The sequence below is a fragment of the Panthera tigris genome, chromosome A2 (genome assembly GCF_018350195.1).
Source record: "Panthera tigris isolate Pti1 chromosome A2, P.tigris_Pti1_mat1.1, whole genome shotgun sequence".
Classification (NCBI taxonomy): Eukaryota; Metazoa; Chordata; class Mammalia; order Carnivora; family Felidae; genus Panthera; species Panthera tigris.
In genome coordinates, this window is record NC_056661.1 from 5758356 (window position 1) to 5783987 (window position 25632).

General features: G+C 61.9%; 1 protein-coding gene across 1 annotated transcript in view; it reads left to right on the forward strand.

Moving 5' to 3' along the window:
* Positions 1 to 1880: 1880 nt before the first annotated feature.
* The window catches only part of FBN3 (fibrillin 3), a 62365-nt gene continuing 38613 nt past the window's right edge, over positions 1881 to 25632 (forward strand). Inside the window, exons 1-32 of the mRNA XM_042963462.1 lie at positions 1881 to 1899; positions 3274 to 3347; positions 3825 to 3984; positions 4121 to 4334; positions 4470 to 4552; positions 5084 to 5197; positions 5374 to 5463; positions 5719 to 5814; positions 7373 to 7570; positions 7676 to 7801; positions 10435 to 10587; positions 10704 to 10886; positions 11278 to 11421; positions 11491 to 11610; positions 11733 to 11858; positions 14302 to 14424; positions 14533 to 14808; positions 15097 to 15150; positions 16612 to 16737; positions 16832 to 16957; positions 18314 to 18433; positions 18573 to 18710; positions 18856 to 18906; positions 19167 to 19292; positions 21106 to 21330; positions 21511 to 21636; positions 21922 to 22050; positions 23366 to 23491; positions 23669 to 23794; positions 23945 to 24067; positions 24215 to 24340; positions 25314 to 25439. Of these exons, the coding sequence (XP_042819396.1) occupies positions 1881 to 1899; positions 3274 to 3347; positions 3825 to 3984; positions 4121 to 4334; positions 4470 to 4552; positions 5084 to 5197; positions 5374 to 5463; positions 5719 to 5814; positions 7373 to 7570; positions 7676 to 7801; positions 10435 to 10587; positions 10704 to 10886; positions 11278 to 11421; positions 11491 to 11610; positions 11733 to 11858; positions 14302 to 14424; positions 14533 to 14808; positions 15097 to 15150; positions 16612 to 16737; positions 16832 to 16957; positions 18314 to 18433; positions 18573 to 18710; positions 18856 to 18906; positions 19167 to 19292; positions 21106 to 21330; positions 21511 to 21636; positions 21922 to 22050; positions 23366 to 23491; positions 23669 to 23794; positions 23945 to 24067; positions 24215 to 24340; positions 25314 to 25439 (4147 nt within the window). The remainder of the gene's footprint in view (positions 1900 to 3273; positions 3348 to 3824; positions 3985 to 4120; positions 4335 to 4469; positions 4553 to 5083; positions 5198 to 5373; positions 5464 to 5718; positions 5815 to 7372; positions 7571 to 7675; positions 7802 to 10434; positions 10588 to 10703; positions 10887 to 11277; positions 11422 to 11490; positions 11611 to 11732; positions 11859 to 14301; positions 14425 to 14532; positions 14809 to 15096; positions 15151 to 16611; positions 16738 to 16831; positions 16958 to 18313; positions 18434 to 18572; positions 18711 to 18855; positions 18907 to 19166; positions 19293 to 21105; positions 21331 to 21510; positions 21637 to 21921; positions 22051 to 23365; positions 23492 to 23668; positions 23795 to 23944; positions 24068 to 24214; positions 24341 to 25313; positions 25440 to 25632) is intronic.

Genomic DNA, 25632 nt, shown 5'->3' on the forward strand with positions numbered 1-25632 from the left:
CTGCCCCCAACTTTGGCAGATGCCGATGTTGGAAGAAGTTGGGGCCCCCTCGGACTCCGTTTTGCCGAGGTGGTGCTGATTTCTGGGGAGGAGGAGGGAATGGAAGGTATCTTTGTGGGACCAGATCTGTGGGCGACTTGGGCATCACTCTGCCGGCTGTGGAACCCCCAAGCTCGGGTCTCCGGCCTCCCGGGGGGTCTGTGCGCGACCAAGAGCCCTTTCTGTGGAGGGCGACTTCTACTGCTCGCAGTGTAAGGACGCTGGCCCTCTGGGTGATGGTGTGATCGTTAATGGGTCACAATGTCACAGCAACAAGGTGTACAGATGACAGGGGAACGCCATGAAGGTGACAGGCAGCAAAATAACCAGAACACAGCAAGGTGTCCCGTTGATGGGTAACAATGAGAGGGTGACAGCCCTGGGTGACAGTGACGGGAGGCCTTGGAATAGGGTATTGGTGATGCTACAACTTGGACAGGGAGACCAGGGATGCTCTGCCCTCATGACAGACAGTCTTGGGGTGGCACCGGGATGCTTCTGGGACACCCCGTGACTATCCCTGTGTCCGTGCAAGACACATCTGTTGGCTGAAGAGCAGCCCAGGATGCACCTTGACAAAGGAGCCTGGGAAGAGGGGACGGAAGTGTCCCCAGAAGCTGGCTCATCCCCACAGCCTCTGGGCCCTCCCACACTAGAATCCCACCCGTCAGCTGCTCTTCTGGTTAATCCTGGGGTTCCTTCCATAGCCCCGCCCCCCGGGGACCCCATTCCCTCTGCCAGGATGTCCTGAACCTTGTCCCTGAGGTTTCCCTCTGTCTCATGCCCCCCCCCCTCCCCCAGCCCAGTTCTAACCCCCACAGTGCAACTCTGGGGCCAGTCTCACCATGGAAGCCCACCGTGTCCAGGGGGAGCCCCCTGAGGGCTCCTGTGCTTACCCGGCCAGATTCCCTCTTTCCCTTTCTCTGCTCCCCCAAAGCTTCAGCCTCATTCAATTCCTGCGTTCGCCACGCTCTCCTGTCTCCAGGCCTTTACCTAAGCTGTTTCTTCCCCTTTTCTGATCTGCCCCTTTCTACTGAGCCCCAAGCCTCCCATCCTCAAACAGAATGCCCCTTTCCTCCCCATCCCTATCCTGGGGGTCCCTCTCTCCTGCCCAGGAATGTTGGCGTCTAGGTCTGCCTCCCCGGACCCACACTGCGAGATTATGAGTATCTCCCTCATAGGGTTTTGAGTTACTGAACGAGATAATGTGTACCACACGCTTAACACCAAGCCTGGCACGTCAGCATCCATTAAACATGAGCTCAAATTACTTTTACTATTTATTTATAACATTCTGGAAGTGCCGTGATGGAGACACGATCAGCGCAATCAGCTTTGGGGATGTAATAGGGTAAGCTAACAATATGGGAGTAGGGAGGGGCTTTTAGAACTGGGCTCTGCCAGATGCATAGGAGTTTGCTGAGCGGCATTAACAGTTTCAGCTCCACCCAACTGCCCTGACTTGATCCCCACCTTGAGGGGCAGCGGTGGTCTCTGCTCTCAAAGCTGGAAAAGTGGTGGGTGGAACTTACAAATTTTCACCGGGAATGTACAGCCCAAACAGGCAGCCAAAATTCTGAAGTCTGGGCCCCTTTGACAGGTAGAGAAACTGAGGCCCAGAAAGTCTAGACCTGTTGGATTCTTAAACTCTTCATTTGGAGAATCAGGTGAAAACCGGGGGCCTTCTCAGGAAGGGCACCTTTGCCCAATGGTTTGCCTACATTTAGGGGCCTCCGGATCTTGGTTAAGAATCCAGGCTCCAGGCGCGGCCAGGTGAGTTTCCAACGTCACCCTTGGAATTCTCCTTGCCCGCCCGAGGGAAGGGGAGGTGGCTTGGGACGATGAAGGGCGGCCTCCTAGGTGAGTCCCGGGACCTCCCGGCCCTGGCTGGCTTCCCGGCCGCCCCAAATCGGAGCCCCGCCTCAGGGCTACCTCCAGATCAATTCCTATCCGAACACGCGGTTCCTGCAGCCCCACCCCCCCACCCCCCTCCAGCGCCCTGAGCCCCCCCCTCCCATCTAGCCTCTCAGCCCCGGCAGAGCTCTGGGTACCCCCCCCCCTCCGGCTTCTCCAGCCTCTCCGAGTCTCCCCCCCCCCCCCACCGCAGCCCCAGGCCCTCCCCCCAGCTCCAGCCCCTCCCCCCAGCCCGGATCCGAGCCCCCGGCCCCCGCCTCGGGAGCTTCGAGGTGCAAACGCGCCCTCCCCCGACTCCTCCCGCCCCCAACTCCCCCCGCCCCCCCCCCCCCGAGTGGCGGCTCCGGGCTGCGAACGCGACGGGGTCGGCCTCTCGGTTCGCCTTCCCGCCCCGGGCCCCCGGCGCCGCGCGAGCCGGCCCTCCAGCGCGGAGCCCCGCGTCCGCTCGCCGTGCCTGCCTCCACGCGCGCCGGCTCGCAGGTCGGAGTCGCGCGGGGCCCGCCGGGGCGCCCGCGGGGACGGCGGGGGGCGGGGGAGGCCGGGGCCGGGGAGGGGGAGGGGATTCCTTTGTTCGCGGCCGCAGCCCCGGGCCCACCCGCTCCCCTCTCCGCGCGGGACGGGGGCGCCGGGCGGCGGGAGGGCCGCGGCCCGCAGGTGAGGGCGGAGCCGAGCGCGGTCGCGGCCCGGGGGCCCTCGGTCCTCGGCCCTGCCGGGTGGAGAGCGCGGCCGGCGGGTCCCCCTCCTCGCCCGCGGAGCCCGGGACCGCTCGCTTCCCGCCCGGAGCCGTGCGCGCCTTCCCCGCTCATTCATTCGAGCACCTCCGGGACGCGGGGCGCGGGGCGCGGAGGGCGGAGGGCGGAGGGCGGGGAGGGCTAGGGGGGAGGAGGATGCCGGGTCAGGGGTCAGGACTGGTCAGAGTCTCTACCCACCCCCCACCCCCCCACCCCCCAGCCCGGGGGCAGAGGGGGCGGGGAGCGAGGCGGCGTGCGCCCCGAGGCTGCCTGGAGAAGGCGTCCTCCCCGCGCGGATTGAAGTGGGACAGCTTGGAGGCGAGAAAGGGGTGCCCCTCCCCAGCCAGGCTGAGGCTTCCCGACTCTCGCCACGGTTGACAAGGGTCTCTCCCTTCCCCGAGGACCTGGGGACCACCTGGTCAGGCTCTCTTGTCACCCAAGGCCCAGAGAGGGGCAGCCACCGGCCCAAGGGCACACAGCAGACTTCCTGCACGGTCCCTACCCAGGACCAGTTCTTCTCTCTGGTCTGGAAAGTAGGAGCTGAAAGGGTCCCCCAGAAGGCCACTTGGTCTGTCTGCTGTCCTCCAAGTATTCAGCTTCCTTCCTCCTAACCCGCACCTGGTCATCTCCTTCACCTCCGTCCCTAGCCTCCTGCCCTTCCAGGTTCTGGAGAGAGCCGGCCACCTCCTCAGAGGGGGGGGCGCACCCGTCCTCTCCCTCTCCCCGCCTCTGCCTGGGCTTCAGCACTCACCCACCCCCAGCCCCTCACTAACTGTGTGATGGCCTTGATTTGCTCGTCTGTGCATTGGGCACAACAGCTATCCCTTCCCTGCTGGGTGGAGGGAGTGCGCCACCCTAATGGGCATCCGCCACCTGTCCCCCCTGCCCTCGGGTCCCCTCCCGTCAGCCCTCCCAGCCAGGATTCCGGGAGTGTCCTCAATGCCTCCTGCCTCCTTTGGAACCAGCTTCCAACTCCTGGTGACTCATCTCCTCATTAGTCCTGGAATTCTGTCCCCTCCCCTCTCTGGACCCCTGCCCCAGCCTCCTCACCTGCACGCTTCCTCCCAGGCCCCTGCAAGCCCTTCCACACCCCACCAAACACCCATTCTGCCTTTGTTCCTCCCGCTTCACGCCCTTCAGGGCTTGTCCATCGCCCTGGACGGCAAGTTGAAGTTCCACTCCACACTCCTCCCGCCTGTGCTCTCACTGCGCACTCTGCTCCCAGCACTCTTCTCTCAGCTAACTCTGAGACATCACACCTCCTCCAAGAAGCCTGCCCTGACTGTTCACCTGGTTTTGGGTCAGGGCTGGATGCCTCCCTGGGCTCTAGTACCTGTTCCCCGTCCCCTCACCCTGCCATCCAGCCGTCCCAGCCTCCTGGTTCCCCTGGGTACTCTGTGGCTTCTGCTGCCGTTGACTCTGCTTCCCCTCTGCAGCCTCTGAGGGACGCACGATGGTTCTGAAAGGCCTGTGCTCAGCAAAGAGAAGGGCTGGGGCTTTCACCATGGCCTGGGGGCCCCTGGCTCTGCTCCTGCTGGCCTGGACGGCCCTGCTGTGCATGGTGGGTGTTCACGGCCGATGGGACAGGGCCTTGGAGTCTGCAGGTCCCGGACGTGTGCGGAGGCGTGGCAGCCCGGGCATCTTGCAGGGGTGCGTGGCTCCCGGCATGCTGACAGGCCCCTGGGGTGTGGGCTGGGCTGGGCTGTCCTGCTGGGTGGGGGGAAGGAGGCCCAGGGGATGTCCTGCAGGGCAGGGGCTCACCCGCTGTGCCGCGCTCTCCCAAAGGCCGAACGTGTGCGGCTCCCGCTTCCACGCCTACTGCTGTCCCGGCTGGAGGACATTGCCAGGCGGGAACCAGTGTGTCGTTCGTGAGTGCCATTGCCCTCTGGAGGTGGGGCGGGGGGGAGGGGGACGCAGGGGGCGGGACGCCAGGGCAGCTCTCTAACCCCCTGGCAAGTCCAACCCTGTTTGCCAGCTGACTTGACCAGGAGCGTCAGGCTGAACCACAGGATTGGCCCTGGCCTGTCTTCAGGCTCCCAGGCCACCCTGCTATGTTCATTTCCTTTGCCTCACTGCCTCCTTGTCTCTGTCCCTGGCTGTCTGTCTCCCTCCCATTGTCTCCCCCCCATCTGTCTCTATCTCTGCCAGTCTGTACCCCCCACCCCCCAGGTTCTAGAATCTGACTCCACTCCCAGGAGAGCCCTCCACCTCCACACCACAGTCACCGACCCAGTGTCTCTGGCTTCTGTCCTCGGTGCTCAGCCCTTCTGGCCCAAAGAGCCCCTCTCCTCGTGGCTCCCACAGAAACCCAGAGCCTTGCCTGGGCACTGGCGGGGCGGGGGCGGCACAGGATTCGGGTCCCAGCCCTGACTGACTGTCACCTGCTCTGCCCATGCCAGCCGTCTGTAGGCACGCCTGTGGTGACGGCTTCTGCTCCCGGCCCAACCTGTGCACCTGTGCTGATGGGAAGCTGGCCCCCAGCTGCGGGGGAAGCCGAGGTGAGCAGGGAGATGGTCCCCCCGGGGGCAGGAGGAGAAGGTGGGAGGCTCCCGGATGCCACTGGGGGCCCAGGCTGGCTTTGCCGGAGGACCGACCAGAGCCGGGCCGGGCCAGCCTCATCTTGCCACCGATCTCGTGCATCTCGAGGGTTTGTCACCACTCTGCCGCGTGTCCCTCCTCCCGTCCTTAGGGTGCAGCGTCAGTTGCATGAATGGGGGCAGCTGCCGAGGGGAGTCCTGTCTGTGCCAGAGGGGCTACACGGGCACGGTGTGTGGGCAGCGTGAGTATCTCCCGTGAACACCTGGGCCCGGGGGCCCAGAGGGCGGGTCTCTGCTGTCAGCTGCCCCCCCCCCCCCCACCCGCGGGCCACTCTTCTGGGACCAGGGAAGGGAGGGACATACGTACCCATCGTCACAGTCTTCTCATTGGGTCTGGGCCACACGGTGGGGATTCCTGGGTGAAAATGGGCTTTTCGGGGCCCCAGCTCCCTCTGCTGCGAGGGGACCTCAGGCCACCCTCCTCTCTTCCTCCACAGCCGTCTGTGACCGTGGTTGCCACAACGGGGGCCGCTGCATAGGGCCGAACCGCTGCGCCTGTGCGTATGGCTTCATGGGGCCGCGGTGTGAGAGAGGTACCAAGCTGGGCGTGGGGTAGGGGCCTTGGGGGATGGCAGGGGGCTTCCCGGCAGCCCCTGAGATGTAGCCAGGCCCTGGGAGGCTCCAGCTGGCCTCCTTTCTAGTGTCCCCGGTGCTGTGAAGGGCAGAGAAACTGCTGCTCCAGGGAAGGGCATCAGGGAGGGCTTCCTGGAAGAAGAGATACGTCAGAGTTCATGAGATGGACAAGCCTCCCTTTAATGCACCCCCCCCCCCATTGTCAAAATACTCCCACAGCTGAGGTGGGGCGGGGGTCATCTGTTGGGAGGCAATGGTGTTTTGTGAAAAGTTGAATGCGGGGCAGGTGGAAATAGCTGGACAGCCGGGCCCGGGGCTGCCCCGTCTGTGGGCCCGAAGCTGAGCGGATGGTTGAGGTTCTGGCGGAAGACAAGCGAGGGTGACTCAGGGTGTGCAGAAAGCACGGAGCCCAGGGGAAGCTGAGAAGGAGAAAGCCAGCAGGAGTGGGCAGCGGTGGGGACGCCGGGCTGGTGAAGTTTCGGCTGCAGGAGCCACGAGGCTGCCCCGCGTGTGTGGCCCAGGAGCCCAGGCCGGCGGAGGTGGGCGGACCCCAGTGTTGGGAGGTGCTGCTCGAGGAAAAGACCCATCTGTGGCCAAAGCCGGGGTGGGGACGGTGTAGCTATGAGTCAGAGGCTGGAGGGACTGGGAGGGTCACCTCGGTGCGAGCCGGGTGCTTTTGGGAACTGGAATTCGGGCTGACCGATGGGGAAGGGGAACAGCGTGGGGTGGCTGAGGGAGAGGAGGGTCGGTGGGGTGGGTGAGAGAGGGAGGCCTGAGTGGGTGGTGGCCGGTGAGGGCCCCAGAGAGAGGCAGGAGCCGGGGGGACTCCAGAGTTCTGGGTGAATTAGGTGAGATTCTGGAACTGTTTGGGCTTAGTGGAGTCGGGACCATTGCTGGTTTCTGCGTGTCTCCTCCTCCATACGGGTCTAGGGGGCCCGGCTTTGCCTTCCCCTTCTGGGAGGGGCTTCCCTTGGTCTGTCGCCAGCCCCTTGATTGGAACCATCTGGAGGATGGAACCAGGAAGCCCACATCTGAGCCCGTGTACAGAGGTGGGGGCACTCAAGAGACCACCTTTGGCCGGGCTCAGGGGTCAGGGGTGTGGTGTTGTGCTGGGTCCCTCCTCGAGTCTGGGAGATCTGGCAGGGCCTGGCCTGCACTCAGGGATGAGACAGGCTGTCCTGCTGGGTATCTATGGTCTCTGCCCAGGCCTGAAGGGAGGGTGGGCCAGGGGGAGTGGTCGGCTTCTCTGACATGCTCTGCTCTTTGTGGACTTGAAGGTCCTGGCCTCTCTTTTGGAGGTTGGTTGGGGAATGCTTTGGGGAGAAAGTGTTTTGAAGGGTGAATGGGAGTTCGTCTGATAGGGCTGGGGTACAGCATGAGTAAAGGCTGCTTGCTGTATTGGTAAAGGAGGCCACAGCAGTGGTCCGAGTAAGAGAGGTAAGGGCCCGAGCTGGGGCTGCAGGGATGAGAAGTTCTGGGGCAGGGGCAGCTGAAGTAGCCAGCTACCCTGTCTCACAGACTATCGGACGGGGCCCTGCTTCGGTCAAGTGGGCCCTGAGGGGTGCCGGCACCAGCTGATCGGCCTCGTGTGCACCAAAGCACTCTGCTGTGCCACCGTGGGCCAGGCCTGGGGTGTCCCTTGTGAGCTCTGTCCTGCACAGCCTCACCCCTGTCGCCGAGGCTTCATCCCCAATATCCACACGGGGGCCTGTCAAGGTAAGGGAGTCAGCGAGTAGGGAGGACGGTCCTGGGGGCCAGGGCTGAATGGGATCCCTTGCAGCCTTGGTTCTTCCCTCTGACGGGCCTCTCATTCCCTTGCAGATGTGGATGAGTGTCAGTCCGTCCCGGGCCTGTGCCAGGGGGGCAGCTGCATCAATACCGTGGGTTCCTTCGAGTGCCGCTGCCCCACTGGACACCGGCTCAGTGAGAACAGTGCCAAGTGTGAAGGTGGGTGATGGGGAGGGTGACGACTAGGGGCCTCCCTTGGCTCCGGGCAGCTCAGGCTCCCCTGCAAGGAGGAGGAAGAGGAGGGGTACAGCTGGTGGCAGACCCGCTTCTGACGAGGCATCCGTCTACACAGATGTGGATGAGTGTATCAGCGTGCTGGGCCTCTGCTCCGGGGGCGGCTGCACCAACACAGCTGGCAGTTTTGTGTGCACCTGTCCCCGTGGGTTTGCCAGCAGCCTGGATGGCTCCCGCTGCCTGGGTGAGCTGGGGCCTGGGGGGTGCTGGAGGGACAGGGGGCGGTTAGGAGACAGGCCCCGTGCTCAAATATATTTGCAACCCTTCGGCCCTTGGGCTCCTCTAGCCCTCGGGTCTTTATGTCCTTCTGTCGTTTCTGGAACAGGGTTCCCTCCCCTCTGACTTCCTGGCTCCCTACCCATTAGCCCTTGTGCTCTCTGGACCCCAGTCTTTAAGCCCCTCACTTCCGCCCCGCCCCTCTCCCGCCGCCCCGCCCCTTGCCCCGCCCCTCTGCTCCTCGGACGCCCACCCCGTGCCCTTCTGGCTCACTGGCCACCCTTGTTGCCTCTCTGGCTCCCTGTCTCTATGCCTCCTGACCCTCTGGCCTCGGTCTCTGTGCCCTTCTTCCCATTGCTTTGTCTTCTAAAGAGACTTCCCAGAGACTTCAAAGAGTTCCCCATCTTCCCCCACACCCTGTGTCTGAGAGAGGGAAACAGACCCAGAGGGGGAGGTTTGCTTGAGCCAACTCAGTAAGTCCAGAATATATGGCCATACCCAGCTCCCCAGACCTCCCCCCCACCCCCCCAGCCAGGATGAGGTCCTCTGTGCCATGCCTCCTACCGAGGCCCACACTCCTGTAAGCCCCCCACCCCCACCCTGGACCCCCTCCTGGGAGGCGGGGGACCTTTGGGCTCTCACTCCCTGTCCTGCTGTCCTGCTGAGCTGGTCATTAGACTTTAGACATTGCCGGTGGTTAATGAGGTTGGCCAGGAATATGGCCACTTGTGGCGGGGGATGGGCAGAGCCCTGGTTTGGGGAGGAGCGAAGGGGCTTGGCAGTTCCCCAGCATCACCAGGGCCCCTCTGGCTGGGCCTCTACCAGGCAGGGTTGGGAGTATTGTGTTTGGAGTTCTGCCAGCGTGCTGTGGCCAACGCCAGACCTTCTATGCCTTCACCTCTGGGGGCCGTCATGGCCAGCGTAGACGACACCTCTGGGCAAGTCCCCTGGAATAAAGGGTGGAAAAAGGGGGTCTCTCCCAGCCACTAAACAGTAGAGCCTAGATTTGAGCCAATGTCCTGGGTGCCAACTGCTACCTGAGCTGCTCACAAACTCTGTGATCTCAGGCAAGTGTCTTAACCTCTCTGTGCCTCAGCTTCCTTATCTGTGAAATGGGGATGGTGGCGATACCTACCTCTTGGAGTCATGGAGGATTAAATACAATTTTGGAGTGATTTGCCCGGAGCTGGATGTGGTGGGCACGTGATACACATTCATAAAGACGAGAGAGCGGTGTAGATGGGGCGCTTGGCTGGGCCCGATCACCGTGGGTGCTCTGTGAGCAGAAGCAGCATCGTTTTTGTTAAAATCCTCACATTCTGTCTCTGTCTTCCCTACTTGAGAGGAGGCTGCTTGGTCAGATCCCCTGGGGTTTGGGTATCTGCGTTCCCATCCCTCCTCCCTCTTTAGTGGCTGTGTGACCTTGAATGAGTCTGTTGACCTCTCCTCCTCTGGGCAGGCCTTGTCCCCCTCAACCCACCTTTCAAGGGCTGGGATGGTACCCCAGCTGTCACACGTGCACCTGGGGGTCCAGCTGGGGAGGTAGAAATGTTTGCTTGTTTTCTCAGCCCTGGGCGGGGCAGGACAGGGGCTGCTGTCCGGGGCCCTCCCTGCTGGTGGGAGAAGTTTCACTGTGGGCCACTGGCCAGGATTTGTGCGCTTTTAAGCCAAAAATACTCTTTGGGCCTGAGAAATCTGATCACTGCATAAAGCTGTCAGCCCAAGAACAGAGTGGGATGTGGAAGAGTGTCCGTGGTTCTCGTGTCTGGGGAGCCTCTGGTTCAGTCCCCCTGGGGCTGCAGTCCGTGGTCATGAATCCAGCAGTCTGCTCCTTGGGCCTCTTCTCAAATTCACAGCCTCTTAGGTTTCCCCAGATTCCCAGGGCTGGCCGGTGAGGGCACACGGCCACAGATCCTGGCGTCCTCGCTTGAGCATTCAGCCTGACCTCCCAACCCGGGCAGCCTCCCCAAACCAAAGGGTCGTCCTCGGTGTGGTTGAATGCCCGCAGGGACAGGGAGCTTACTACCAACGCCAGTGGTAGGCATCAGAATGCTTTTACTTGGAATGAGCCCAAATCTATCTCTCTGGGATCATTTGGAAATCTTGGTAATAAGATTCTCATTCAGTGACAATCGGCCATGTGCCCCACAGGGCCCCCTCCACTTTTCCATCCCGGCGACTTTCTTCTGAGGTGAGGTGGATGGTCTGAGCACCCCCATTCGATGGATGGGGAAACTGAGGCACAGAGCGGCAAGGAAACCTGTTCTGCAGGTTCTGTAGTGTTGGTGGAGCTGGGATTTGAACCCAGGGCTGGTAACAGATCCTTCCCATCCCCCTTGCAGACCACCGGACTGGCACCTGCTTCTCGGTGCTGATTGTAGGCCGCTGTGCCGGAGACCTTGCTGGCCGTTACACTCAGAGGCAGTGTTGCTGTGACAGGGGCAGGTGCTGGGCTCCCGGCCCAGCCCCAGAGCCATGTCCTCCGAGGGGCTCTGGTGAGTGGCCTGGGGTTGCCCCCCCTCCTTCTTCTGCCCCCCCAGAGCTCCTGCCTGAAGACTGCGGCCCCTGGGGCACGACTGAGGGCCTGGCCTCAAACTCTGCTTCCTTGCAGATGAGTTCCAGCGACTGTGCGTGCAGGGGCTCCCGCTGCTGCCCTCCTATCCCGGCCCCTTCCCTGGTCTCCCTGGCTTTGGATCCAACGGCATGGGTCCTGGCCTTGGGCCTGCGTGGCACAGCCCCCATGGCTCCAATGGGCGTGGCGTTCCCGGCCTGGGCCTTGGCAACGCCCATATTGGTGAGGCCTGGGGCTTGGGAAGAGACATCCAAGACCTAGGGGAGGGGGTCCAGGCCTCAGGGGGAGGGTCAGGGCTTTGGAGTGGGCGTCCTGGCCTGGGCAGTAGAAATGAAAATACGGACAGCGGTCTGGGGGTGCGGGTAGATGTGGGATCTGGGCCTCAAAGTCAGGGTTCAGGCCTTGGGTAGGGGTCTGGCACCGGGTGAGGGGGGGGGGCAGGTCTCACTCCATGGTGAGGGTCTGGGCCCACAGTGGGGTGTCAGCCGGTGTGGGGGGTCTGCGGCTAGGGCGCGACTCCAGGCTGAAGTGGGCGGGGCTCCAGCCTCCGCGTGGGCGTCCACACCCAGAGGCCCGGCCTAGACTCAGGTGCGCCTGCTGTCCCCGCCCTCAGGCACAGCCACCCTGAACCAGACCATCGACATCTGCCGGCATTTCACCAATCTGTGTCTCAATGGCCGCTGCCTGCCCACCCCTTCAAGCTACCGCTGCGAGTGCAACGTGGGCTACGCACAGGACGTTCGCGGGGAGTGCATCGGTGAGCGGCAGCCGGGTTGGGGGGGGGGTGCACCCCGCCGGGCGGGGGCTCAGGGTCCTCTGCCCACAGACGTGGACGAATGCGCCAGCAGCCCCTGTCACCACGGAGACTGCGTCAACACCCCCGGCTCCTACCGCTGCCGGTGCCACGAGGGCTTCCAGGCGGCGGTGGCCAAGCAGGCGTGCGTGGGTACGGCCGTCGGTCGGAGAGCGGGGGCGCTGGGGTTGCCCTGCCGGCGGGGAGCCTGCTTCGGTGGCCTGCGCCTGAGTCTGACCGCCTGCCACCTCCCCCGCGTCCCCACCCCCACCCAGACGTGGACGAGTGCCTTGTGGGCAGCAACCTGTGCCACCGCGGCCGCTGCGTCAACACAGATGGCAGCTTCCGGTGTGCCTGCAACGCGGGCTTCGAGCTCGGCCCGGGGGGCAAGAACTGTGTGGGTGAGTCGGGGGTGGGCAGGTGGGTAGGGGGCTTGGGGGCCCCGGTGGCTGCCGGTGGGGCCCACCTTGCCGGTCTCCTCTGTAGACCACCCACCTCCGTCCCTAAGGCAGAGAGAGCCCCCGCTCCCACTCCTGAACCCAGCCAGCCTGCTCGAGATCCTTCTTGCGCCGCGGCCCCTGCCGCCCCGCGGAGTCGCCGCGGGGGCCCTCCCCGGCCGCAGCCACCAGGCTGGCTGGCCTGGGGCCATCCCAAAGTCCACCTGGGTCCTCGGGGTGGTCCTGCACCACCCTCGTGCCGCACCTGCCAGTGCCTCGGGGGTGGCCTGCCACATGTCCGTGCCCCCCCCCCCCCCCCCCCCCCCCCCGCCCCAGCCCTTGCAATCCATCACCCACACTTCTCAGAGCGAGCGGCCAGCCTGGTGCCGCCACCACCCCTGGGAAGCCCTCAGCCAACTAACGGACTCCTTCGTTCCCTCCCTCCTGCGTTCGCTCCCCGAATCCCAGCAGGGGCTGTCCGACCCCGGTCCTGTCCTGTCCTGTCGCAGTCTGGCTGAGAGCGTGGGATCAGGACCATGGGGTTCGGGGAGCGTGTGTGAGCGCCATCTTGTTTCTTCACCCCTCAGCTGGTGGACGTTGGGGCTGTTTCCACTTTTCCCAATTATGGGTATACTGCGATTGACATTCCCACGCAGACTGTTGTGTGCACCGCTCATTCATTCATTCACTCGTTCCTTTCTTTTTTAAAAATTTTATGTTTAATTTTTTTAAATGTACATCCAAGTTAGTTAGCATATAGTGCAACAGTGATTTCAGGAGTGGATTCCTTAGTGCCCCTGACCCATTTAGCCCATGTCCCCTCCCCCACCCCCTCCAGGAACCCTCAGTTTGTTCTCCATATTTATGAGTCTCTTCTGTTTTGTCCCCCTCCCTGTTTCTATGTTATTTTTGTTTCCCTTCCTGAGTCTCTTCTGTTTTGCCCCCCTCCCTGTTTCTATGTTATTTTTGTTTCCCTTCCCTTATGTTCATCTGTTTTGTGTCTTAAAGTTCTCATGTGAGTGAAGTCATATGATTTTTCTTTCTCTGACTAATTTTGCTTCGCATAATCCCCTCCAGTTCCATCCAGGTAGTTGCAAATGGCAAGACTGCATTCTTTTTGATTGCCGAGTAATACTCCATTGTATATACAGACCACATCTTCTTTATCCATTCATCCAGCAATGGACATTTGGGCTCTTTCCATGCTTTGGCTATTGTTGATAGTGCTGCTATAAACATGGGGTGCATGTGTCCCTTCGAAACAGCCCACCTGTATCCCGTGGATAAATACCTGGTAGTGCAATTGCTGAGTCGTAGGGTGGTTCTATTTTTAGTTTTTTGAGGAACCTCGGTACAGTTTTCCAGAGTGGCTGCACCAGCTCGCATTCCCACCCTTCTGCTTTTTTGACGTAGTCCTTTTTGCTCAGAACGGATACTTTGATACTCATTTCTGCACCTACCACTTCCTTACAGTGAGACCAAGTTCTTGTCAACTGTCCCCCCCCCACTTTTTTTAGTGTTTATTCATTTTTGAAAGACAGAGAGAGACAGAGCACAAGCAGGGGTGGGGCGGAGAGAGAGAGAGGACACAGAATCCGAAGCAGGCTCTGGGCTCTGAGCTGTCAGCACAGAGCCTGACGCGGGGCTCGAACTCACGGACCGCGAGATCGCGACCTGAGCCGAAGTCGGGCTCTCAACCGACTGAGCCACCCAGGCACCCCACCCCTTTTCTTTTCTTTTTTCAAAAATTCTTTTAACGTGTATCTTTGAGAGAGAGAGTGCGAGTGGGGGAGGGGCAGAGGGAGGAGAGGACAGAGGATCTAGAGTGGGCCCCCGAGCTGACAGCCCAGAGCCCGACGCAGGGCTCAAACCCACGAACCGCGAGGTCATGACCTGAGATGAAGTCAGTCGCTCAACCAACCGAGCCACCCAGGCGCCCCTGTTCTCCCCTTTTCTTTGTTTGAACTGAGGTGAGATTCACACCACCACCTCCTTTATTAAAGACAAAAATTGCAGCAAAACGTACATAGCCTCAAACCATTTTGACCATTTTTAAAGGGACGATTTGGTGGCGTTTCGTACAGGCTGGTGCAGCCACCACTCTTTGCCTTTGAACAAATATTTATGGAGCACCGACCTGTGCCAGGAGGAAGAATGCAGGTGGAGCCAAAGACCCCCCTGCCCCCACCCGAGCGTGGCCCAGGAGCGCTCGCGTTCCAGCAGACAGACTGACAGCCAGGCGGACAGAGCCAGTTGCCTGGTGGGGCTCCCAGCCCCTGGGTGGGGTCCTGGGGGCTCAGCCCTCACTCTGCTGTGCAGAGGAGAAGTGAGAGGGGGGGCCGGTCTGTGAGCAGGGCCGGCAGAGCCAGGGGCCGGGGCGGGGCTCCAGCCTCTCCGGTGTCCCTAGATCACAACGAATGTGCCACCACCACCATGTGCACCAACGGAGTGTGCCTCAATGACGACGGCAGCTTCACGTGTCTCTGCAAATCCGGCTTCCTACTGGCGCCTGGTGGTCGCGACTGTGTGGGTGAGGCCCGGTGGCTGGACAGACGGGCTGGGCAGGGGTGGGGTGCGGTGGGGCCCGCTGGGACCCGTTGCAGAGACTCCCCGTGCGCCCCCCCCCCCCCCCCCCCAGACATCGACGAGTGCCAGACTCCGGGCATCTGCATGAACGGCCGCTGCACCAACACCGAGGGCTCCTTCCGCTGCCACTGCTTGGGGGGGCTGGCGGTGGGTGCGGACGGCCGCGTGTGCGTGGACACCCACGTGCGCAGCACCTGCTACGGGGCCCTGGAGCGGGGCTCCTGCACACGCCCCTTCCCCGGGGCGGTCACCAAATCTGAGTGCTGCTGTGCTAGCCCAGACCACGGATTCGGGGAGCCCTGCGAGCTCTGCCCTGCCAAGAACTCCGGTGAGTGTCCTGCTGCCTGGCCCAGCCTGCCTTTGTGTCCCCGTAGACCTTCTAGTTCATCATCCTGGAGGTGGGCGGGGACAGGTGTATTGGTTCCTATGGGCTGTGGGGGGGGCATCTCTCTGCTGGTGACTCTCCCCAGGAAGACACCGCAGGAAGTTGCTGTCTCCGTTGGGGGAGGCAATCGGGTCCCAGACTCTTGCTCCACACCAAGGGGTCACGTCCTTGGGAGTGGCTTGGGTGCAGCGATGACCACTGCCCCCTCTCCCCCTATCTCTGCCACCCCAGCTGAGTTTCAGGTTCTGTGCGGCAGCGGTCTGGGCATCACCACGGATGGTAGAGGTGAGTGGCAGCGGGTGTCGGGAGAGGGCAGGGGGGCGGGGTGCTGGCTGGGCACCGTGTCAGTTTGCGGAGGCTGTCGTAGCCCGGCACCACGGGCTGGGGGAGGGCGGGGGGCTTCAAGCACAGAAATTTATTTCTCCAGAGCTATGGAGCCTCAAAGTCTGAGATCAACGTGTAGATAGGGTTGGGAGAACCTGTTCCTTGCTTGTATTCCCAGCTGCCGGTGGTCACTGGCGTTTTGGAAGGAGCCCCAATTTCTGCCTCTGTCTCTACGTGGGGTCCTCCCTGCGTGTCTGTGTCCGAATTTCCCCCTTTTATGGGTATGCAATCATCCTGGAATGGATGGGGGGTCCACCCTAACGACCTTGTTTTACCTGGATCACTTCTGCAAAGACCCCGTTTTGCCATAAGGTCCAATGATGAGGTCCTGGGGGTTTAGGATTTTCACGTATGAATTTGGGGAAGACGCGACTCAACCCACGGAGCTAGAGATGGTGGGTGTGCAAAGCTGTGCTTTCTCCCACACCTCCTTTCCCTCCTGAGCTGTGATTTTTTTGCTCCAGTCGCTCTCCAACCTCCCTGATTCTTGTCATTCCCCCCATGACCGACAGTCCCTACCCTGGGATCCCTGGCTGATCTCCCGTGGCCACAGCAGGTCTCAGCCCAAGGGGCCTTATCTGTACAGGTGAAACCTGAAAGCAAAGGAAATTGCCCATGTGTGTGTCTTCTCGTTGGTTTGCTGAATACACACACACACACACACACACACACACACACACACACACAGAAACAGCCTTTCTGCCTGAGTGGTAACCAAAGGACTTAGGATACAGTTGATTTTCCCTTGACCTCTGGGCCATTGGGGGAGGACAGACATCTGGACCACCACCCGCTCATCCAGTTAAAGGCACTGGCTCTGGAGCCAGATGCCTGGGTTCGAATCCCAGCCCTACTGTTTACAGGCTGAATAACCTGGGGCAGGTTACTTACCCTGTCTGTGCTTCAGTTTCCTTGTCTGTGAAGTGGGCACAATAATAGGGCCTGTTTCGGGGCTGTTGTGAGGGTCAGTCGAGTTAATATGCACAAAACGGTAAGCCCTCCGCGACGGTAGCAAGTATGACTGCCTTTGTTGTGATCGTGTTGCCGCGGTACAAGGTTTGCTCCAGGGGCGCCAGACTGAGGACGGCTCTGCCCCCAGGAACTTTTGGCACTGTTGGCAGAAATATTGGGAAGGGTGCCTTTGGCGTTTCGTGGGCGGAGGCCAGGGACGCTGTTCAGCGTCCTACAGTGCCCAGGACGGCCCCACAGCCAAGAACGGCCCCGAAGGGCCACCGCGCCGAGAAACGCTGGTTTAGAGGGAAATGAGGCGGGGTGGGCTGAAGCTCGGGCCTCCGCGGGGGACCTGGCTTCTTGGAGGCTCCTAGGAGCCCCAGCAGCCGCTCTGTCGTCTTCCTGCTGCAGACATCAATGAGTGTGCCCTCGACCCCGACGTCTGCACCAACGGCATGTGCGAGAACCTTCGCGGAAGCTACCGCTGCGTCTGCAACCTGGGCTACGAGCCGGGCGCGGCCGGCAAGCAGTGCGTGGGTGAGCGTGCGCGGTGGGCGGCGGGCGGGTGCGCGGGCCTCCCCCCTCCGCAGACGCCCTCACCGCGCCCTCCCGCCCCCACCCCTGCCCCTAGACGTGGATGAGTGCGCGCGCAACAGCCTCCTGTGTGACAACGGGCGGTGCCGGAACAGCCCCGGCAGCTACAGCTGCTCCTGCCCCCAGGGCTTCAGCTTCCGGCAGGACACGGAGACCTGTGAAGGTACAGCCTCCGGTCACACTGCGTGCAGCGTGCACGCACACAGACGCACACGCGCTCGAACACTTACGCGTGCTGCGTGCACCGTGTACACACGCACACACACTGTCAGACGCTCGTGCATGCTGTGTGTGCACACGGACACGCCCAGGCGCGTGCTGCATGTGCTGTGTGCGCGCACACACTCTCAGACACTTCTGCATGCTGCGTGTGCCTACATGCACGCACTCGGGCACACACGCTGCATGGCACACGCACACACTTACACATTGCATGTGGCGTGTACACACAGGCGTACATGCTCAGGCACTTGCACGTGCTGCGTGTGGTGCGTGCACACAGACATGCTGAAAGACGCACGTATGCTCGTTACACACACATTCGCACTCACATAACTCGAAGACCTGTATATTCAAGACTCGGTCTCACACGGTTATACACACTCATGGGTGCGTGCCCTCAAACACACGCGTACCCCCATGCACACACTCCTTCTCACGTTTTACACACTTGAACTCAGCCACACACAGTCACACACTGAGAGGCACACACTTGTGCGTGCAGTCACACGTGTGTGTGCGCAGTCACTCAGTTACGCAGACTGGTACTCAGGACACACACACCCGTGTTCACACTCACAGACGTGCCCATGTAGCTACACACACTCAGGTGCACGCTCTCAGATGCGTGTGCCCACATCCTTATGCTTTCACACACTTAGATGTGTGTTCACACACACGCTCTTGTGCGCGCACACACATGCTCACACGCATGTTCAAGCATGTGCACACTTCGTATCGATGTCCTTATTCCCCAGCAGTCGTGTGGCCGTGCCCCCTCTGCATGACCCCACCTCTCCCTGGGCCTTCTGTCCTCTCTCCCTCCCCCCAGCAGCCCTGCTCGCCCTACTCCGGAGCGACTTCTGTCCCCCACCCTGTCCCATCAGCTGCCTGCTACCCACTCCCCGGCCACATCCAGGCCTCTCCTCCCTGGGCTTTCCTCCTGCCCCCTCAGTCGCGTCCTCTCTTGTGCGGTGACTCCCTTGAGGGCCACTGTTCCCATCCTGTCTGTCCCTCCACGGTGACATGTGCGTGCTCCTGGGACCCCGCGTGTCACCGTGCTTGTCTGAGCACACAGCACGATTCGGTGCAAGCACTTGGGCGTGCGTGCCTGTGCGTTTCCGTTCCTGTGCACCCTGCCTGCGTGCGTGTGCCTCCTCCAAGTACATGTGTGGCCACGCGTGTACCTGGGTGCATCCTATGTCACTGGACCCTGGCAGCCCCTGAGGAGACGGGGGTCCTGGCCAGCCGGGGCTTCCCCTCCCAGAGCTCAGGACCCGGTGGGGGACTGTCCTTGCAGACATCAATGAGTGCCTGTCCAACCCGTGTGTAAATGGTCTGTGCCGGAACCTGGCCGGTTCCTATGCCTGTGAATGCGCCCCCGGCAGCCGGCTGGGGCCGTCCGGCACCGTGTGTCTAGGTGAGAGGCCCCGAGTCCCGTGGAGCAGCCGCGACCCTGCTGCCCGGCCCCGCGTCCCACCCTGGGGAAGGCTGGGCTTCTGTGGGTCAGCGTGCAGGTGTGGGCTGGCAGGTGACATGGGTGGCCGCCTCCCCCGCAGACAGCACCAGGGGCACCTGCTGGCTCCAGGTCCAGGACGGCCGCTGTGAAGCGAACCTGCGCGGAGCCTCCCTGCGGTCCCAGTGCTGCGCCACCCTGGGCGCTGCCTGGGGGAGCCCGTGCGAACGCTGCGAGCCCGGTAATGCCCCGGGAGCCCCCTGGGGGGGGGGCTCTTGGGGTCCTCCCGGGCGTGGCCACTGTGGTCGCCTGGGTGCCCGTTGAGAGAACGGGGGTCTGGATAGAGAAAGTGACTCCTGTGCCCACTCTGGTTCTCCCAACCACAGACCCCGCCTGCGCCCGCGGCTTTGCCCGCATGACGGGGCTCACCTGCGAAGGTAACTCCCTGCCCCTCTGTGGTTCACCCCTCCCCGCGAGCTGCACACGGGCCGGTGCCTGTCGTGGGGGATGCCTGGGGTCCTGAAGTCTTTTGAGATCAAGGTAGAGATTGCCCTTCCTTGGGGTCTTCCCCGAGATTCCCCAGCCCCCGAAGCTGGCACTGTCCCATTTCCGCCTCCCCGAGGACAGCCTGGGTGTCCTGAACCCCCAGCGGGGGAGCTCCAGCCCTTGCCTCTCCCCCTTTTCCATCCCTGCCCAGATGTGAATGAGTGCGAAGTCTTCCCCGGGGTCTGTCCCAATGGGCGCTGCCTCAACACTGCCGGCTCCTTCCGGTGTGAGTGCCCCAGCGGCCTGACGCTGGACACCACCGGCCGCCTCTGCGTGGGTGAGTCCATGTGGGACTGTGCGGGGCTGCCTGCCCTCCCTCCGTGGCCCCCACACCGGGGCCTGGAGACCCCTCCTAGGGACAGAAGGGACTGGGGAGGGGGTCCTCTGGGGCCCTCTGCTCCCTGCTCATCTCTCATTGACGTGTCTTGAAAGACGTTTGTTTGGGGGTTTCACCCTTTCACTTACCTGCCCTTTAACAAGGCTCCTTGCTAATGGTAAGCTCTTGTAAAATAGCATCTGCAACTTTCATTCATTCTTTGTTGTTACCAAAAAGGTTTACACGGGGCGGGGGGGCACCTCTAGCATGCCCAGGAATCTCCCTCAGCATCCAGGGCTCAAACAGTCACTCTGAATGGCTCTCCGTCAGGCTCAGAGATCTGAGACGTTTTCCCCCGGGGTGAGGGTTTCTCGATGTTGCCACTGTCCACATCTTTAAATAAAAAAAAAATTTTTTTAAGCGTATTTATTTTTGAGAGAGACGGCATGAGCAGGGGAGGGGCAGAGAGAGATAGAGAGAGGGAGAGAGAGAATCCCAAGTGGGCTCCTTGCTGTCAGCACAGAGCCTGATACGGGGCCTGAACTCACGAAACCGTGAGATCATGACCCGAGCCAAAACCAGGAGTCACACGCTTAATCAGCTGAGCCCCCCCAGGCACCCGCCACTCTCCACATCTTGAAGCGGACATTTCTTGGCCAAAAGCATGTGTCAGCCAAGCAAACAGGGCTCTGCCTACTGTCCGGTTTCTTCCCACAGTTGGCTAATAGCCTCCTCGTAGGTGCCTTCTCAACTTTGCTTGGCTTCTGAACCGAGTTTTAGGTGGGTCCTCCCACTGGCCCCCAAATCTAACCGAGGAAAGAAAGGAATCGAGGAAAGAGAAAAAAGCCATCGCATTACAGGACCCGTGTGCTGAATTCGGGGCCGGGTGAACAGGGAGGTGCTGACTCCGGCCCCATCTGCTCAGACGTGACCATTAGCCCCAGGCCAGGGCACCCATCCCTGTGTGCGTCACAGGGTTCCCAGAGGTTCTCGAGGTTCTAAAACAAGGTCTCATCTTCAAACTGACCTGCCCGATCATGCATTTCTTTGGGAAACAGAAGTTTTCCTAGACCAGGGTTTCAGCAAACGTTTTCTGCAAAGGGCCAGGGGTAAATATTTTTGGCTTTGCGGTCCACACAGTCCCTGTTGAAGCTATGGAGGTCTGTCATGTAGCGCAAAAGCAGCCACAGGCAATTCGGAAACAAAGGGATGTGGCTGCGTGTCAATAAAACTTTATTTACAAAAATAGGCAGCCGACCCCAGGCTTGCAGTTAGGCTCTCTTGGACTCTTGTCTCTGGTCTTGATGGAGGCTTATCTGGCATCGGATTGTTCTGAGGGCATCTTGCAGATCAAACACACACTCTGGAGCCAGATGGCCTGGCGTGAACGTGGTTCTGCCTTTCGCCGTGTGGCCGCGGACAAGCTACCTAACCCTTCTGTGCCTCAATTTTCTTGCCTGTAAAATGAACATGATGCTAATATTTTCATCTTGATGTCTATTTTGAGGATTGCATAGGCTGGGGAGCTTAGAACAGTGCCCTGCCCATAGCAAGCACCTTAACACAGCAAGGTATTGCCACTAAAATGTTGCGTGACGTTGTTAAGGAAGCGTTACCGCTAGGTGATGTAGAATGTCGATAATGGCACTCCCCTTGCGCCCTTCCTGTTGGGGAGGGAGTTTCAGACAGGTGCTGCTGAGGGAGACCTTATCGGCCATGTGACAGCAGGCACACCGTGGCAGGGGTGGGACCCAGTGACTGTCCCTCTGTGTAGACGTGCGCCTGGAGCCTTGTTTCCTGCATTGGGATGAGGACGAGTGTGGGGCCGCCCTGCCCGGCAAGTACCGGATGGACGTCTGCTGCTGCTCCGTGGGGGCTGCCTGGGGGGATGAGTGTGAAGCGTGCCCAGAGCCAGAGTCCCCGGCATTTGCCAGCCTATGTCCCCGGGGACTAGGCTTCGCCAGCCAGGACTTCCTGTCAGGCCGGCCCTTCTATAAAGGTGTGTTCGGGCGCGGGGAGCCTGGAGGATGGGGAGAGGGCACAGCACAGGCAAAGGCCCTGTGGTGGGAAGTGTGTTTGGGAGAGAGCAACGCATCTGCAGTCAGAGGTGTGAAATCTCAGGGGCAGGCCCAGGGACCCTGGAGGGGTTTGACTGACATTTCGTGCTCCCGCACTGCAGACGTGAACGAGTGCAAGGCGTTCCCCGGCCTCTGCGTGCACGGCACCTGCCGCAACACCGTGGGCAGCTTCCGCTGCTCCTGTGCCGGGGGCTTCGCCCTGGATGCTCGGGGAAGGAACTGTACAGGTATGTGCCCACCCCGGGGGCGCCTGCAGGAGTGGGGGCTTCAGATCACACATGGGGTCCAGACCCACTCTTGGTCCTGCTGCCTTCTCTGGCCCTTGGGGATTCCGACTGTGAGAGGAGGGGCTGACAAAGGTGACCTCCGGGGTGGGGGGAGTTCCCTGCCCTTCTCTGATGTGCAGTCGCCACACCTCCGTCCCCATCCCTGGCTCAGCTCGGCAGCTCAGGGCTCCCGTGTAGCCTCCGTGTCTACAGACGCGGAGGCCGGCCTTGCCCCTCTCTCCCCAGACATCGACGAGTGCCACATCTCCCCTGACCTCTGCGGCCGGGGCACCTGTGTCAACACCCCGGGCAGCTTCGAGTGTGAGTGTTTCCATGGCTACGAGAGCGGCTTCATGCTGATGAAGAGCTGCATGGGTAGGTGGCCGCAGGGCCATTGTGTGGGTGGCCCCGGGCAGGGTGATGCCTGTAGGGTCTCTCGGGGCTGAGGGGAGGGATGGTGAGGGCGTTGTTGTGATGGGCGAGGTGGGAGACGCAGGTGTGGGGAAAAGCTGAGACCCAGCGAATCTGGGCGCCAGGTGGCGGCATCCCCAAAGGCAGCCGGATGTCGGGTCTGTCATGCAGAGTTGAGTCCTAGGGACCCAGATTTGGGTGAGTTCTCCCAGAGTAGGTGTAGCGTGAGAAGAGGAGGAGGGCCCTGGAGAGAGGAGTCCCCCCTTCCTTCCTTCCTTCCTTCCCTCCTTCCTTCCCTCCCTCTCTGCCTCCTTCCTTCCCTCCCTCCCTCCTTCCCTCCCTCCTTCCCTCCCTCCTTCCCTCCCTCCTTCCCTCCTTCCCTCCCTCCTTCCTTACTTCCTCCCTCCCTGCTGCCTTCCTGCCTGCCTTCTGCTTTTTTCTTCATTCAGTGAACATTTCATGCACCTCTACTGAGGGGAGCCACAAGGAGCTCAGTAGCAGACAGCCAGGCTCTTGGAGCTCATGACCTGATGGGGAGACAGATGTTGATAAAATTAATCCCTGGAGAAATGCAAAATGGCCACTGTGAGAAGCGCTTGAGAGGGCCACGCGGTAGGGTAGAGTGTGGTCCCCAGGGATAGGTCCTGTTCTGTGGGACTTGAGGTTGTGGCTGAGAGTGAGGGTAAATGTGGTGAAGAGGGGCTGCAAGAGCAGCCTGAAGGGAGAACAGCAGGTGCAAAGGCCCTGGGGTGGGCCTGAGGGATGGAAAGGGTTTCTGTGCGGTGAGCCAGGTGGAGGAAACAGCAGGTGCAAAGGCCCTGGGGTGGGCCTGAGGGATGGAAGGGGTTTCTGTGCAGTGAGCCAGGTGGAGGAAACAGCAGGTGCAAAGGCCCTGGGGTGGGCCTGAGGGGTGGAAGGAGGTACTCGAGGCTGGAGTTCGAGGCGGGGGGTGGCACAGCCTGCTCCTGCTGATGCCTGCACCTTGCCTCCCTGCGGAGTCCTAAAGCGTTGCTTCTCAGGGCCTCCTTCGGTGACTCGAGGAGTGTCGGCCTCCTGGCCCTGATTCTCCTGAGGATTCCAGCTTCCTTCTTGGGCTGACCTGCCCCTGCTCCTCCCAGCGCACACCCCGCTCCCTGGGTCATCAAGCCCAAGCCTCCAGGCTCTCCCGGCTGTGGCCAGAGTGACGGGGCTGGGGACCGCAGGGAGAAGCTTCCCACGAGCCACGCCGCGCCCACTCTGGTCGGTGCTTTCACACCCGCTCTCTCTTGCACACGCGCAGACGTGGACGAGTGTGCGCGGGACCCGCTGCTGTGCCGGGGAGGTACCTGCTCCAACACGGACGGGGGCTACCAGTGTCAGTGCCCCCCCGGACATGCGCTGACGGCCAAGGGCACTGCCTGTGAGGGTGAGTGTGCAGCAGGCATGCGAGCGAGAGTGGTGTGGTGTGAGTGAATGGTGGGCGTGTGCACTTGTGCGTGCCCTGTGAGAGTGTGTGCGTGTGTCCGAGTGTCTCAGGGACCCCACGCTGGGTCATCGCCTCTGCTCACACTGGGCCCCCGCCGGCCACGTGCCCCCCCTGCAGATGTCGATGAGTGTTCCCTGAGTGACGGCCTGTGTCCCCATGGCCACTGTGTCAACGTCATCGGGGCCTTCCAGTGCTCCTGCCACGCTGGCTTCCAGAGCACACCTGACCGCCTCGGCTGCACGGGTGAGACTGCGCCCACCTGCCCCACGTGGGCACCAGCCCCCAGCCCCCAGCCCCAGCCACCGTGGAGGTCCTTCCTGGCCTCAGTTCCAGACCCCACTCCTGCCCCCCCCTCCGTCAGCCCCGTGCTCGAGCCTGCCCTGCCTCCCACAGATATCAACGAATGCCGCACTGGGAACGGTGGGTGTGACGTGCACTGCACAAACACCGAGGGCAGCTACCGGTGTGGCTGTGGACACGGCTACTCGCTGATGCCCGACGGGAGGGCGTGTGCAGGTGCGTGGGATAGGGGATCCAACCTAGCTTGGCCCAGGCAAAGCCGGCCAGACCTGGGATAAGCCGCTGACCCCGTGGCCAGGTCCCCGGGGGCTGCTCCTCCGTCCCTGCCCGCCTACAGCCCAGCCCCCACCTCTGCTCCCCCAGACGTGGATGAGTGTGCGGAGAACCCGGACATCTGCGACGGAGGCCAGTGCGTCAACGTGCCGGGGGGTCACCACTGCCTGTGCTATGAGGGCTTCGTGGCCACGCTGGACACGAGGGCGTGTGTCGGTGAGGAGCCAGGACCGTGGGGCGGAGGAGACAGCGTCTGACCTCACACACCAGGCCTTCCCCAGGGGGGCGCGTGGGCAAGACAGACAGCGGGTCCCGTCCCCGTCACGTGCAGGCGAGGGAGACAGGCTCTGCAGCAGCACGTGGCAGTCTGCGCGTGGCCACCAGTGCCCAGAGCCGACTGCCACGCGCCAGCGCCTGGGGGATGGGATTCACAGCAGCAGATACCCTAAACCTTGCTCTTGAAGTACGTCTATCGAGCACCACTGTGTACCTGATGCACACCCCGCTCCCGGGGCTACGTCTCAAGATTGTCACACGCCGAGGCGTTTTATGCAGAGGGGGGGTGAGCTCGATGGGAAAGGGCGCTCAGAACTGTGTTTTCTGAGACCCACTCGGGGACCGCGGACTGTTCAGGCCGTGGTTACCGTCCTCCCCTGGCTGCGGGGAGTCACGGGGCCCCGGGAGCAGATGCGTCCTGGGTGCCCCATCAGGGCAGCGCTGGGGCCCGAGCGGGGAAGTTCCAGGAAGGGAAGGTGTAATTCTCTCCGAGGAAAGACGTGTGTGCAGCCCCAGTGCAGCTCAGCGTTCCCGATCGCGGGAGTCTTAGGAAGCCCTGAAGCGCCTCGGCTCAAATGACACAGGGAACTGTTTACTGCTCCACACCCTTCTTGCTGCGCCCTGTTGGCGTAAACGCTCTGAAAAGGCCTGTAGGAGAAAAACCCTAACTCTGCGCGCTCTAACTGTCCTCAGCTACAAAATGCTTTTGGGAACTTGTGCCCAGTGTGTCCCACAGGGTACGCGCTGGAAAACGTGGACAAGACAGCGGTCCGGTGGCGGAACCAGAAACGGCCCCACGGTCCCGGACACGGGCACCGAGAGCCTCCACGCGGGGGAGCGGCGTGGCAGGGCACCCGGCAACGCTCGGGCACCCCCTCCGCCCTCACCTGCTTGCCCTCCTGTCACCCCGCAGACTTGAACGAGTGTGAACTGAAGCCCCACCTTTGCCTCCACGGGGACTGTGAGAACACGAAAGGCTCCTTTGTCTGCCACTGCCCTCTGGGTTACATCATCCGGAAGGGGGCCACGGGCTGCTCCGGTGAGCTGGCGGTCGGTGGTGTGGCACGGGGGGCTCCGAGGGGCCAGCTCGGGGGTCGTGGGGTCCCTGCCCCATCCCCCGGGGCTGAGCACAGCCAGAGTTCATTCTCCCACATCTCCGCGGGTAGGGCCCCGTGTTCAAGCGGGAACAGGACCCAGTCGGGTGCCCCTGGGGCTCCCCTCTAGCCCCCAGC